General features: G+C 41.0%; 1 protein-coding gene across 4 annotated transcripts in view; it reads left to right on the top strand.

The window, feature by feature from the left end:
* The window catches only part of kcnh8 (potassium voltage-gated channel, subfamily H (eag-related), member 8), an 81,134-nt gene that overhangs the window by 41,725 nt on the left and 24,874 nt on the right, over positions 1–14,535 (top strand). For all 4 annotated transcript variants that reach the window (XM_055017830.1, XM_055017831.1, XM_023287085.3 and 1 more), the window contains 5 exons: positions 2,956–3,083; positions 3,856–4,093; positions 4,199–4,356; positions 11,676–11,880; positions 14,271–14,480. In XM_055017830.1, coding sequence (XP_054873805.1) covers positions 2,956–3,083; positions 3,856–4,093; positions 4,199–4,356; positions 11,676–11,880; positions 14,271–14,480 — 939 coding nt within the window. The remainder of the gene's footprint in view (positions 1–2,955; positions 3,084–3,855; positions 4,094–4,198; positions 4,357–11,675; positions 11,881–14,270; positions 14,481–14,535) is intronic.

The raw sequence follows: 14,535 nt of genomic DNA, 5'->3' as shown, positions 1-14,535 counted from the left end.
CATCCTGATTTTGGTCAACTAAGCAGCAGTTTATTCATCAAACCAAATTGCTTACATTTGTTTGCTTTTGTAGATGAATCATTCCCCTAATGCAACATCTGTGCTAAAGATGAGAAAAATTTCTTCTCAGATCTCTATACCATCACCGGATTCTTCCTCTAAAGCCTTAAGCTCATCCTAAATGGTTCAGTAGAAATCTACTGGACTTCTCATTTAGGTTCTTGAAGACATTTCACCTCTCATCCAAGAGGCTTCTCCACTTCTGAGAAAACTGAGAGAACTGAAGGAGCCTCTTAGATGAGAGACGAAACATCTTCAAGAACCTTAAAGAGATGCCCAGTTGTTTTCTACTGAAACTCTTAGAATTACAATGACATGGATGACCAGGAAACTACACAGACATATTGCCTTGAGCTCGTGGCTCAAAACAATAAAACAACTTTACTAGCCAGTACCAGCTACAAAGCTATAAAACTAAAGGTAAAAAAAAACTTCGGGATCTAAGGATAACAAACACTTTTTTTTACATTTTGGAACACAATAAGTCTCCTTGTTCTCATCACCAGGCCAGGGTTAGATCTGGAAAACTCCAGCGATATTTGACATTTTTACTTAATCAAAACTGTAAATCAGAGACTGAATAAGAGCCTTGAAGCACAACAAATGCTACATCCATTTAGTCGTAGCAGGACCAGACAGCCTGCTCAAGTGAAAATGCCACGCTTGGCAACCTTCGAAAAACGGCGCCGGCTGCATTCTTATAATAGCCTGGTCACGGTACACGGACCTCCAGGAGTGGAAGGGTTCGATTATTTTGACACCTCAATGCATTAGGCTTGTGTTTCATTTCAAAGCAACCCTGTCTCCTTGAAGTTAGGTTCATACGCTACTCATTTATTTCATCAAATGTGTTTTAAGGGAACATCACCTGGGTTCTGTTGGGTGGCAATGTTGTTCCCAGTACAGTACAGAGAGTGTAATGATTTAATATGCGCACAAGTGTGTAGGTGGTTGGGGTGGATGGTGGGATACAAATACTTCCCTCCATGTATTCTAATTATCTTCATTATTGTAAATACAAAGAACAGCTAAAGGAAGCAAAGTTTGCCCTCAAAGTCAATATCCTCAAAGGGCAAAAGCAGCCTACAAAGCCAGGCAGAAGGTCAGTGTGTGAGCATGTTGGGTGTGTGTGTGAAGTCAGCAAACTGACTTTTCTCATCTCAGGCCTGCCTCCCATGGATTTGCCTAATTCGTCTCATTACAGTAAATAAGGGAGAGCGAGAAGCAGAAAGTAAAGTGATTTTCACTCACGTAATGACACGCTTTTCATAAGAAAGGAACGAGGCTGATGCTGCACGGCTCTGACAGAAACCAACGCCTCACTATAATGGCTTTGGGTCTGACGAGCTTGTTTAAAATGAAAATACGCCCGGTGCGTCTCACAAACATTTGCATCCTGTTCTCAGTGCAGATATGGAAGGTACGTGTTTAAGTCAGTGAAGAAATGTTACTAAACGTGTAGGTGAACTTGTTTTAAGTTTTAAAGCAAGCAGAAAAGTCTCTTTAACAATAATTACAGACTAAGTTGTTTGTGCTTGAAATAGGAACGTGAAGAACCAGGAAACACTGTGGCACACAGACAGTATGACATCAGTGGGGCATTTCCATCCATGCTGGGGAAGCCTTTCAAGGGCAGACAGATACTTCGGGTGTGACCCACTTAGCTGTCTGTCTCGACAAAGTGGACAAAAGAGGGAAACCATCAGCAATGTCACTCTACCCCCAACTCCTCTCCTCCTTTTCTGTTCTTTCCTTTTCTTTTCACCTGCTTTGTCCCTTCATTTCCAGCTTCCTCTCCATCACCTCCACATCTCATCCATTTCAGCTCCTTTTACAATGTGTCCCCTCCCACCTCCCCAATCTGCCCTACATGCCTCTACCCCCGCTATACACAACACTCCCCACCTCTACTCCCCCTCTCCCCACGCAAGAACGACTATAAAAGCAGAGGGGAAATTCATTAGATCTAAAAATAAGCATGTCTCTGTCTCGGTGCTCCTGCCGTGTCGCGTCCCCCAAGGCTGCACCGTGTTATGGATGGGTCCTGTCTGTTCGCCTCGTCTGGGGTCCGTACGCGCAACACACACCTCCGAACACACACACTTCTCCAAAGGACATTCAGAATCAGTTATCATGTCTATTCTCCAGCTTTGTTATTGTCGTTATCTCCCCCCGACCCTCGAGCAAATCTGGCCTTGCAGTGGGTTCACAGCAATGAGAACTGGACTCAGAACCCAGCAGCAATAAGGTGCCCTCTCCTATTACCCAACTCCTCAGTCCAAACACATCACTCCTGCACCATATCTGCTTTATCTGGCACTGCAATACACTTGGAAGAAACACTCACACAAAAGCAAGAGTGGAAATCTAGCAAAGAAAATATACCCCACTACTTAACTGCCTCCCTGCCCCAGTGGCGATTTGTCAAAGGTTAAAATTGCCCTGTTTCATGGAAATAGTGTTTACACAATAAGCCATTATCAACCAATATGTATTTTTGAATAATCAAAGCAGGTAGCAAATTTTCTTTGAATGCACAAAAGCAAAATGACAGTAAACACTTTTTTTCCCCCCACTCCTCGCTCTCTTTGCATTTCTGAGCAAATTGCACAGTTTGCTCAGAATTGAAACGTTCTCGCTGTTGCATATTCATGTTTCCCTATTCAGGACAGAATATTATGTATTTCATCAAGCATAATGACTGATTCAGTCATCAGGAGTTAACCTTGGGGGGTAAAGTATTGTAGATGGGAGCGTGATAATGTTTGTGTGTGTGTGTTTGTGTGTGTGTGTGTATGTGTGTGTGTGTGTGTGTGTGTGTGTGTGTGTGTGTGTGTGTGTGTGTGTGTGTGTGTGTGTGTGCGCGCGCGTGTGTGTGTATGTGTGTGTTTGCAGAGCGGCGGCGCGGCAGGGTGAAAACAGGCTCTCCATTCAGCTCGACTCGGATGAGGAGCAGCACCGTTCTCTACCACATCTCTGGTCACCTCCACAGCAGAGAGAAGAGCAAGATTAAACTCAACAAGGTACCATCAGACCCTTCAAACAATGGCGTGTAACATTATGAAGGGCCATTCAAAAGTGGGTGGAGGCAAACTGTATAATATGGGAAGTGAGAAGATAAGTGTTTTTATTAAAGCACAGGGGACGAAAGCTCATAAAAATGCAATTTTAAAAAATGCATAATTCTCACAGGACAGCAACAATGCAAGCATGACAATCTTATAAAAGATGATTTATCACTGTAGTTTGAACTACCTAACTGTATATCAAGTGAAAGTAGTTAAAATTAGCTACAGCAGTAAAATGCAACATCTGCAGCTGTAATGTTTTTCCAAAAACATCATATATATAATAGTTAAACACTGACAGAGTACATTTTTCAGCAAAAAGTAAATCTTGCTGATAATACCTGCATACTTAAGACATGATTGGAATGCAGGACTATAACTATTATGGACTATTTTCACATGTGACATTGCTACTTTTACTTAAGTAAAGGATCTGAGCACTTCTTCCATCACTGAGGTTTGCCTTTAATTTGACGCCATGCACTGATGCTCCTGTATGATAAGCTGTGCACCCTTTGGTTGAACTGGAAAAGCTATATATGCAGAAATCAGGATTATTATTATTTACCAAATTTGTTTTTTTCTTTGCAGTTTAGCTTTGATAAGATGGTACTTCAGTACATACACTACTCTGCATGAGGCTGCATCTCCACAACAACGTAACTGAATGTACCATAAGAACTACTAATAACAGTCTGCATAACTTCTCTTTTCTTGCCCTGTTCAGAATGTGTTTGGGGACCTGCCTGCTCTACCAGAGTACAAGGTAGCAGATGCCAAGAAGTCCAAATTCATCTTACTTCACTACAGCACATTTAAAGCAGGTTGGGACTGGCTGATTCTGCTCGCCACGTTCTACGTTGCTGTGACGGTGCCGTATAACGTGTGCTTCATCGGCGATGACGATGATCTGACCCGCAGCACCACTGTCAGTGACATTGCTGTGGAGATACTGTTCATAATAGGTCGGCTTCTAAACTGTTTGAGTATGAATGACTGAGCTTTTCAGCTGTGCGGCATTTTCAATAATCAAATCCTGTGTTTCTTTTTTTTTTTTTTTTCACTGCCAGACATTGTTTTCAATTTTCGTACCACTTATGTCAGCAAGTCGGGGCAGGTGATCTTCGACGCTCGACAGATATGCATCCATTATCTGACCACGTGGTTCATCATCGACCTGGTGGCTGCGTTGCCCTTTGATCTGCTCTATGCCTTCAAAGTCAGCGTGGTGAGTAGCCACTGAATTGTTCCTTAACCTCCCCCAGATTTAGTATAGAAGGTCATTAAAGCAACACAATACATTCTCAGTGTCAATTGTTGGTTTTTGTTCACTATTTGACTTCCGAATAGGAAGTCAAATAGCTGAGTCTTAACTAATACAACTTTTATTACTCAAGAAATTAGACCCACTGTATACATACAAGCTAATAAAACATGACTGCTATTGTGGAAAAACAAAAAACACATGATTGATATCTTACCCGGTAACAGCCGCCTCTAATCCTGCCATTGTAAAGAACAGCACCTCCAGCACATTTGACATTTCATAAGAATAGATCATCTGGATTGTTTCCAGAAGCTGCCCCGGCCTCTTTGATTTGCCATATTGATTCCACGTACTGTACAAGCTCTGACAAAACAATCAAATCCGAATCATTAAAACCTTTTTTCTGTTCTGCTTGAGTCAAATACACGGCCCCCTTAAGAATAGTTGAGCGGAGGAAGAAACGGAAATCCGGAGCAATTAGGTGGACTATCTTGTCTTGTCCCCGGTTGAATGATATCACCCAATCGAAGTAGTGCACTATAGGGAGGTTTTGATTGGTGACTTGCGTGAGTTTTTGCTTTCTGGTCGTCTAATTTAAAAACAGAGAGATGCTTTGAGTGCTGTTTGCTTCCTGAAGCACAGAAATGTGAATCAAAGGGTTCGATACACAGTGTTGGACTGATGCACACAAGTATCCAATCACTCATCGGTGCAAGTGTGAACAACTACAACAAAAAGATCCGCCTTAAAGCTGGAGTAAGTGATTCCAATCCAATGTAAGTTTAGTGAGATTCAGTGAATATCCCTGTATAGCCCCTGTTTATGGGTCACCCGCTCAACCTGCTGGGCTACTGGGGTGCCCGCCAAGTTCAGATTTTACAAACTTTCACCCATGAAAATGAATGAGAATAGAAAAATAATTAAGAAAAAAAGGATATGCTGTGTTTTTTACTCTGAAGGGAAACTGGAAGGAGTAGTGACAGACTGCTTCAGGCGAAGGTGCCAGTTTGGCTCCCGACTCCATCCATCCATCCATCCATTATCTATACACCGCTTATTCCTCACTAGGGTCGCGGGGGGTGCTGGAGCCTATCCCAGCTGACTCGGGCGAAGGCAGGGGACACCCTGGACAGGTCGCCAGTCTGTCGCAGGGCTACATATATAGACAAACAATCACTCTCACATTCACACCTACGGGCAATTTAGAGTAATCAATTAACCTCAGCATATTTTTGGACTGTGGGAGGAAGCCGGAGTACCCGGAGAAAACCCACGCATGCACAGGGAGAACATGCAAACTCCATGCAGAAAGATCCCGGGAAAGCCGGGACGCGAACCAGGGATCTTCTCGCTGCAAGGCGAAAGTGCTAACCACTACGCCACTGTGCAGCCGGCTCCCGACTCTATTAATGGAAATACCAAACGTTCCCAGTAGGTCTGGATTTGGATGTAGGGCCACTAGGCCACAACTTCCCTCATCGCCACGGGGGGAGAGCAGGAATGGCTGGTAATTGCCGAATGTTCTGCGTGATGTCCCCTCTAAGGACGAAGCATTCAGACTGATGTCCCTTTTGTGGACAGAAGCCAAAAATGAGCCGCGGGGCCTCAGCAGCGTCCCCTCATGTTCTTTCCTTTCTTTTGTTTTAGTTCTATTTTGCAATCTTTTCTGCTTTTTTGGCATTTATCTGCTGAGTAGTTTAACTACACATCTCTCTTTCATTGCCCTCTTTTCCTGGTTCCAGTTCACACGAAGTACCAGATCAGATTGACTCGAACTTGGATTTGGAAATCCCATGTTGTGCTATACAAGATCGGATTATCCATCACACTGTGCCGATGTTTCAGAACAACATCGGACTGAATCACGCGTATCTAGAAGCAATGTGCCAAATGCTGATTACCAGTGCTCTGAATGGGACCACATTTCTCTATCTAGACTACGAAGTACACTTTGTAAAGAATAACAGGTAGAATAACCTGAAGTCACTTCAAAAGTTTTTATTTGCAAAAAAAAAGCACAATTAAACAACACAAACATCCTATGATTAAGCTAGTAAACAACAAATAAACACAAATAAATGTACATTTTTCATTAATCCAATCTAAATATTTTAAATTTACATTTAAAATCCTAAAAATACATTCGTGTCCAAAGGTTAACAAAATAAAGAACATTAAGATTTCTCCATTTGTCCAGATTTTTGAAGCTTTTAAGAGGCACACTGACACAATCGTGTCTCATACTGTCATTATTATACATTGATAAATGACAGTCACAATTAAATATATTGACAGCTGGGGACAAAACCGTTTTGTTTTTTAAATAACTTTGCTGTACTTCATATTAAGCCTAAAGTCTACTTCATCACTTTAACACTTAAGCAAATCAAGTGTAAAATATAAATTAAATTTGATTTAGGTTTATTTGTTTAGCAGCGATTCAAAACATACAACATCTCAAGACACTTCACATTATCATATGAAGATCTTACAGTATTATATTACAGAGAGGAGCCCAAAGAGTTTACTTTGAGCAGCTCTTTGACAACGGAAAGAAGAAAAAAATTCTCCCCTTTAATAGGAAGAAACCTCTGACAGAACCAGGCTCAGTGAGGGCGTTCATCTGTCTCAACCAGTTAGGGTGAAGGTGAAGCAGGAGAGACAAAAGAAAAGCAAAAAGAAAACAAACACATCCTACATAAAAGAACACTAGAGAGGTTGGTGAGGTTAGTAACTGCTGATCATAGATATGTAGTTTCAGATTGAGAGATACCTGCAGAGAGAACAAAGCACAAACAAGACACAAAGTCAGTAACATGCACTAATAAGATATAAATGTATGGAGAGAGGAGAGTATAGGAGAGGTGATCTATGCATCATGGGAAGTCCTTCAGCAGCTGGACGGCACGGACTATAAGCTTTATCAAAAAGGAAAGTTTGAGAGCTGATCTTAAAAGCAAAGCATGTCTACTTCCAGAAGCCAAACTGGGAGCTGATTCCTCACAGAGGATCCTGATAGATGATGGATCTGTCTTCCATTGTGCTTTTGAAAACTCCTGGAACCACAAAAAGTGCTGCACTCTAAGAGCAAAATGCTTTAGTTGGACAATATTGTATGATAATGTGTAAAAGACATGATGGAGTTTGGTCAGTAAGAGCTTTGTATGTGAGGAGACTGTATATACTACATGATACAGATATTTTTTTGTTTACAAGTTTTATTACAATTTATTTCTAAATTCTACTTTCAATTCAGCCTTCTGTAGGGATCTGGAAAATCCAGATTTTGTAGAATAACACCTACTTGATCTCAATCAAAATCAAGACTGAATTCCATGATCTAATCTCATTTCAGACTTCCTTTTTTTTGCTTTTAAACTGGCTATTTTCAAGGTTTGATTCAGTCTAATCAGGTTACGTCTGACCAACTATGTCTTAATTCTCAGGGTTCCTCTTTTTTTCTGTGAATCATTGTACATTTCAATAGACCCTATAAATGGAGGCAGGTGTTTGAGGGGGCTGAAGTAGTTTTTCAGGAAAAACAAATAAGAGGAATTGAAAAACAACCTCATCTAAGTATCTGTTTTTTATAACAAATTCAGTAGCACTTCTTCTTTGGGAGCTTTTTATTAGCATTGTCACTGTCTTTCGCTACATCATATTAATGTTTATAAAGTAAATTGCACTCTGCAGAAAGATGGTTTTGCAAACACAAACCGCTACTAGATATTAAGTGCTATTATTAAAGCTCCTGTGAATGTGTCTCCAGGACCTGTATGCCTCAATGGTATTATTCCCTTGTTAATACAACACTGTTATTCATACTTATTGGCCCGATAAAGCTTCATCAGTAAAATAAATAAAACTGCATGACCAGTCACGCTGTTGTGATAGGCTTGTAGGACTTAAGGCGTGTCTGGAGGGGGAGAAATAATGAGCATTTGTATGAAGTTATAGTCTCATGTATGCAAATGCTGCCTTAAAAAGCAGAAAGAAAGCTTTAAAAAAAATCAGGTAGCGAAATGTAAATTTCACACCTGATGGGCAGAGGAAATGAAAATGTGAATGGCACGGGGGTGAGATGGAAGTGGCAAGGGGAGAACTTGAAGGACAAAGTGGCAGGAGGTGTTTATGCGTAGCTGGGTACGTTAGATTGCTTACTGCTTGTGCTGCTGGAGGAGAATGGGATGTGGTGCAGGCTGCTCGCTCCATAGGTGGGATGTGTGGTGGTGATAGATGGTGGAGAGGAGACGGAGCTGCTCCCCAGGGCTCGGTAGGAGGCTTCATTACCCCTTGTGCTGCACCAGTTCTCTATTTCTTACAGAGAGAGTGTAGAAAAACCACCATAAAACATGCAGCAGCCGTGTGCAGGAGCAGCTCTGATAAGGGCTGTCCACATAGCTTCTTCCCTCTGTTCAGATGCTCTGATTCGCTCTTTTGCCCTCTTGTTTCCTCTCTCTCATCCTTCTTCTTCATCATCACTCTTTCCCCTTTTTTTACTTCATCAACATACATTTTCTATCGAATTTATGTCCCACTTTTCCACACGCCACCCCTCCCTCAGCTCTTTACCACTACAGAAACACAGATGCAACATACATCAAATATCCTCCATGGCCTATATCCCTCTAAATAAAAGCTGATGTGTGTGTGTGTGTGTGCATGTGTGTGTGTGTGTGTGTGTGTGTGTGTGTGTGTGTGTGTGTGTGTGTGTGTGTGTGTGTGTGTGTGTGTGTGTGTGTGTGTGTGTGTGCGTGTGTGTGTGTGCGTGCGCGTGCATATCTCCATTGGGGATACATGACAGCAAGCCCCAAATGATAGACTTTTGGTGGAGATTGCCTGAGGAGCAGGTGCACAATGGATGACATTCACATCACATCTGCAGTACATGAAAGTGGGAAAGGTGTGAAAAGGAATTTAACATTGTGTGTGTAAATCCAGGTTCAGAAGGCTTTGGCCAGAGCGGTTAAATTTGCTGAAGGGTGAAAGAAAGAATTTTGAAAAGGCAACAGAAGATAAAGGAGGAAGCTGGAGCAGAGCATTGTATGCTGATGATGATAGGAAGTTAAAAACAACAAAACAAACACACCTGCTAGCGAGCGTCTGATTGCTCTAATTGGTATTTTTACATCCAAGAGTCCTTCATCAGGAAGTTTTCATATAGATCATATTGCAGAAATGTTTACAAGCATTTGTCAAGTTCTAATTATAGAATCGGAAAGCATTTGAGCGTTGAACGGTGGAGAGGACATGAAGCATGCTTTTTGCCACTTCATTTGGTGTGTGTCTGCAGCCATATATTACTGTCTGTGTATTAAGCTGGTTTATCACTCTTCTCATGAGATTAACTGTCCGTAAAAAGGGAAACGACTGCGCTCTGCTGCTCTCTTTCAGACATTTCTGTTTCACTCTTTGTATGTCTGTGTCCTGACATAGTGTTGCTATATAGTGATGCTAGTGGTGTGTGTTTTGGTAGTAAAGTGAGATGAAAAAGCCAAGGATACCTTTGATTTTTTTTTAAATGTACAGATAAAGATGGTATACTCGGACACAACTATAAGAACTTTTTTTTCAATCATTTACTATCCAAAAATACCATTAGATGTATCATCCTTCTACACAAAAAAGTAACTGTACCTTTGGCATCAGGTCGCATTACACCCTCTGGCAAAAACACCTTCTTCTAGGCATTTTATATAACTGTCCTCCAGTCTCTGACATCACCTTGCTGAAATTTTTGACTGTTTTTCTAACCTAAAGTCTATTTCATCTTACTCATCACTGTAGCAGTTAAACAAGTAAAGTTTAAATATTAATTCAGTTCAGTTTACTTTTATTTATGTAGCAAAAGTTCAAAACATAAGTCATCTTAAGACACTTCACACAGTAAGATGAAGATGTGACGGTATTGTATTATAGAGAGAAACCCAAAGAATCCAGAAATTCACTTTGAGTAGGTTTTTGACAGCAATGGGAAGAATAAACTCCCCTTTAACAGGAAGAAACATCCGGCAGAACCAGGTCCGGTGAGGGTGTTCATCTACCTCGCCCAGTTAGGGTAAGAGTAAACAGAAGGGAAGGCAAAAAAGAAAATAGACAACACATTGGAGAACAATGCTGATTAGGTTGTGGAGGTTAAAAATATGTAGGAAGTGTGTAGGTCCAGATTTACCAAAAAATCTCTAACATCAGCTTACTGGAATTTGTGGCCATTCTTCTTGCAAAATTCCCTCAGTTGCAAGAAATTTGAAGGTTTTCTTGGATGTACTGCCTGTTTCAAAATCTAGACAACATTTCAGTGAGACTCAAATCTAGGCTTTGACTTGACTGTTCCACAACACTCCATTTCTTCATTTTTTTAGCCATTCTTTGGTGGTTTTGTCTGTGTTTAGGATTATTGTCCTGTTGAAAGGTCTACCTCTGGTTAAACTTTAACTTTTGTAGGCACATTCTCACATTATTTTAAAGCAGCCTTTGACATGATGCAGAATTTATTGATGAATCAAAGACTCCAAACTGTCTGGTTCCTGCGGCGGTAAATGCTCATTGGCAAACTGTAGTTTTGCTCTGAGCATCTTTTTGGATGGCAAAAGCTTTTCCATGCACTGTGACACCAAAAGTTGCAGAGTTACGTGCAGATCCTGTGATGAAATTCTGGGTTTCTTGGAGACTTCTTTTTGCATCAAATGTTCTGCTCTTAGGCTGAATTTGCAGGGGCGGCCAGTCCTGGCAGCAGTCATTTGAAATCTACACCATTTGTAGATTGTCCTTACAGTGGAATGATTTGTTTTATTTTTTTCAATGAGAATCATTTTAAGCCTGTTGCCAGACTCATGGGCATCCATACTGTTTGTTTCTGAGCTTCTCTTTATATTTTGGCCTGATGATACATCACACACTTCAATTGCAAAATGAATAGCAGCAGTTCAAAGGTTTAAATAAGACAGACTCCACCTGCCACTCCCAAAGGACGTTTTAATCATTGGCACCTAATCCGAGAACCCTGATTCTAATCTCGTGGATTTGAAAGTATGATAGATGTGACTGATCGGTTTTGTCTACAAAATGGCAATTTTATGTGCCATTTGGTTGCCTTCATGAATAGACATTGCTTCAAGAAAAATCAAGTGTTTGCTCATACCTGTCTGTTAAAAAGAGCCAACAGTACATAAATGCCTTTATGGAAGTGTTGTTCATGACAAGAACTGCATGAAATTGATAATTCCACCACCTGCATCCCAAGAATAAATTCACCTTGGTTTCTCATTCCTTGTCCCCAGGTGTCCGTGGTGCACCTGTTAAAAACTGTGCGTCTGCTTCGCTTGCTGAGGCTGCTGCAAAAGATGGACCGCTACTCTCAGCACAGCACAGTGGTCCTGACCCTGCTGATGTCCATGTTTGCCCTCCTGGCCCACTGGATGGCCTGCATCTGGTACATTATCGGCAAGATGGAGATGGAGGCCAATGCCTACAACTGGGATATTGGTGAGTATTGCAGCAAAATGATGCCAAGTAGTATCCTAAATCCAAGAACACCTACAAGCTTCCCTTGATGTTCAACCAAACGATGAATTGTTGGGAGCTCCATTGCCGTTACTTTCAGCACACCAGGGGAGCTATTGGGCTCCACACCAAAATCAGTCGGAGCATCCTTTAGGCGCTGTTGGTGCTTGGATTAGTGTAACTGGGGAATGTAAAATAATAGAAGGCATATGTGTGTGCTTTCACAGGCCTCTTTAATTTTATTTGTCTTAATTTAAAGTAGTATTTTGTGTTTTGCCCGAAGTCTGAGCACATTTACACTGTGGAGTGTCAGATACGGTGAAAACAATAATTTGTTCCTCTATCATGTCTCGAGAGACACTTGGATTTATTATATCAAATTTCAAAATGACACTTAATACAAAGCTTTAATGAAATCAAAAAAACATGCCTGCAAAAATGAGAAATAAAATAATATGTTAGGGTTTGTTTACAAGAAAAATAGTGTAGAAGAATCAATGGTGACAGGAGAGTAAAAACTTATGTAAAAGCAGCTGTTGGAGATGTGTTCGATGAACAAGTTGTATTGTTGCAAACACTGAAATGGAAATACAAGAAAAATAAAAACAGTGAGCTTCGATGGCTGCTCTATGTCTCCTATCCACAGCTGTGGTGAGGGTTGCGTAGCATGTGAGGTGGGCATGCAGCGTCAACTTTGTTCCAAGATGAAAAAGGGAAAAAATGGATCCAAGTGGCATCAAACACGGGCTAGAAATGCGGGGACTGAAAACCAGCTGCAGATTGGAGCTTTAAATCAATAAAGAGTTCTTTGTAAAAAAAAGGGAAGATGTTTGGGGGGTGGAGATGGGGGGTCTGTCTATTTTTCTAGCTGAGGGAGCCTTTATCCAGGTTTGTCAAACTCTGGACTGAATCAATATAAAGGAAACACTGGGCTTTTATTACGAAAAATCTGTAAATTACATGGTGGCTAGTGATGCGTAATAAAGGATATAAAGCTAAAATGCTCTATTTTGTACTGATCATCTGTCTCTATCTATCTATCTATCTATCTATCTATCTATCTGTCTATCTGTATCTGTGTGTGTGTGTGTGTGTGTGTGTGTGTGTGTGTGTGTGTGTGTGTGTGTGTGTGTGTGTGTGTGTGTGTGTGTGTGTGTGTGTGTGTGTGTGTGTGTGTGTACACACATATATAAATTAAATGTGTTGAAGATACATTCTTCTGTTTTTGTTTTTAAACTGAATTCATTGTGTATTTATCACATTATGCTTGTGCAGAGCAATTTAATTCTTCATTATTTTCAAACCAACAGTGTATCTGAAAAGATAAAAGCTACTGTTTTGTTCAGCAAGATATTCACATGTAGGCATGTTTGTGATGTTCCTAAAGGATTTTAAGCTTCAAAACCATCCAGGATGAAGCATATTACACAAGTATAGATTTGTTGTTTGGTAATAAAGCCTTACAGCAATGGTGCAATCCCTCATAGACTGACTTAAAGACACCACATGCATGTGACTTTCAAGCACAGATTGTGTGTTTTAGCAGCTAAATTAAAATTATGATTTCCTCATTGATTTTATTGATTCGTCAGGCTGTTGTTAAGTATTTATCGAATGGAAAATGTGAAAGCAGCAACTACATCAGTTGTGTGTGTATATTGTAAAATCATGGTTTTCATAATTAATGATGGAGCCTCCAGGCTTCCCCCCTCTCAGCCTCCAGGTCACTCATATAATGAGGCCCCCTGGGCTGATCTCCAGTCAGTATCGATGAGCTGCACTGCCTGCAATTACCTCGCTCTTGCGTCTTCATAACTGGTTCCAGGTCAGCATTGACTGGGTCATGGGAGCAATGCAGATTTCTCTTCTCCAATTACTGCATTTCAGTGTCATAAAATAACATGTCAGTACATGAGGCAGGATTAATGTGTTGTATCCTAATTATGTGTTTCTGATGCCAGAGTGAGTGTTGAAGTCGGGCAGCTATGAGGTGCTCCCATCCAATTACCATTCATCAGTGTCTGCAGGAGCCTCTCCTGGGATCAAATGCACGTCTCCACTCTGTGCTGACCAGGGATCAGTTCTGGTTCCCAAACCATCTGATCTGTCTCCACTGTGAAATCCATTGTTCTGGATGTACAAAGCATGGAGGACAGCTAACCACAATGCCGTTTGGTTTTTCTGTATCTACATGCTTCACTACTTTGAGCAATGAGATGACCAAAGAAAATGAGTCGGCCAAATTTGTGGAAATTTGTAATAAGGCACATTTTATTCTTTTACTGTAATGAAAGTTAATTTGTTCCTACCACTTGTCTTTGTAGCCATCCCTTTACTTTTTTTTTTTTTTTTTTTTACCTTGTTAAAAACAGGATGGCTCCATGAGTTGGGGAAGCGTCTGGAGTCGCCGTACTTTGCCATAGGAGGAGTTAATGGGACTGGCAATGGTCCCTCCATCCGCAGCGTCTACATCGCTTCACTCTACTTCACCCTCAGCAGTCTGACCAGCGTGGGCTTCGGCAACGTGTCGGCCAACACTGACGCTGAGAAGATCTTCTCTGTTTGTGTCATGCTTATCGGAGGTACACAGATTACATAGACGATATGAACTGCTATAAAAAAAAGTTACATTTGTGT

The sequence above is a fragment of the Amphiprion ocellaris genome, chromosome 15 (assembly GCF_022539595.1).
Source record: "Amphiprion ocellaris isolate individual 3 ecotype Okinawa chromosome 15, ASM2253959v1, whole genome shotgun sequence".
Lineage (NCBI taxonomy): Eukaryota > Metazoa > Chordata > Actinopteri > Pomacentridae > Amphiprion > Amphiprion ocellaris.
This window is presented reverse-complemented; position numbering and strand designations above follow the sequence as displayed.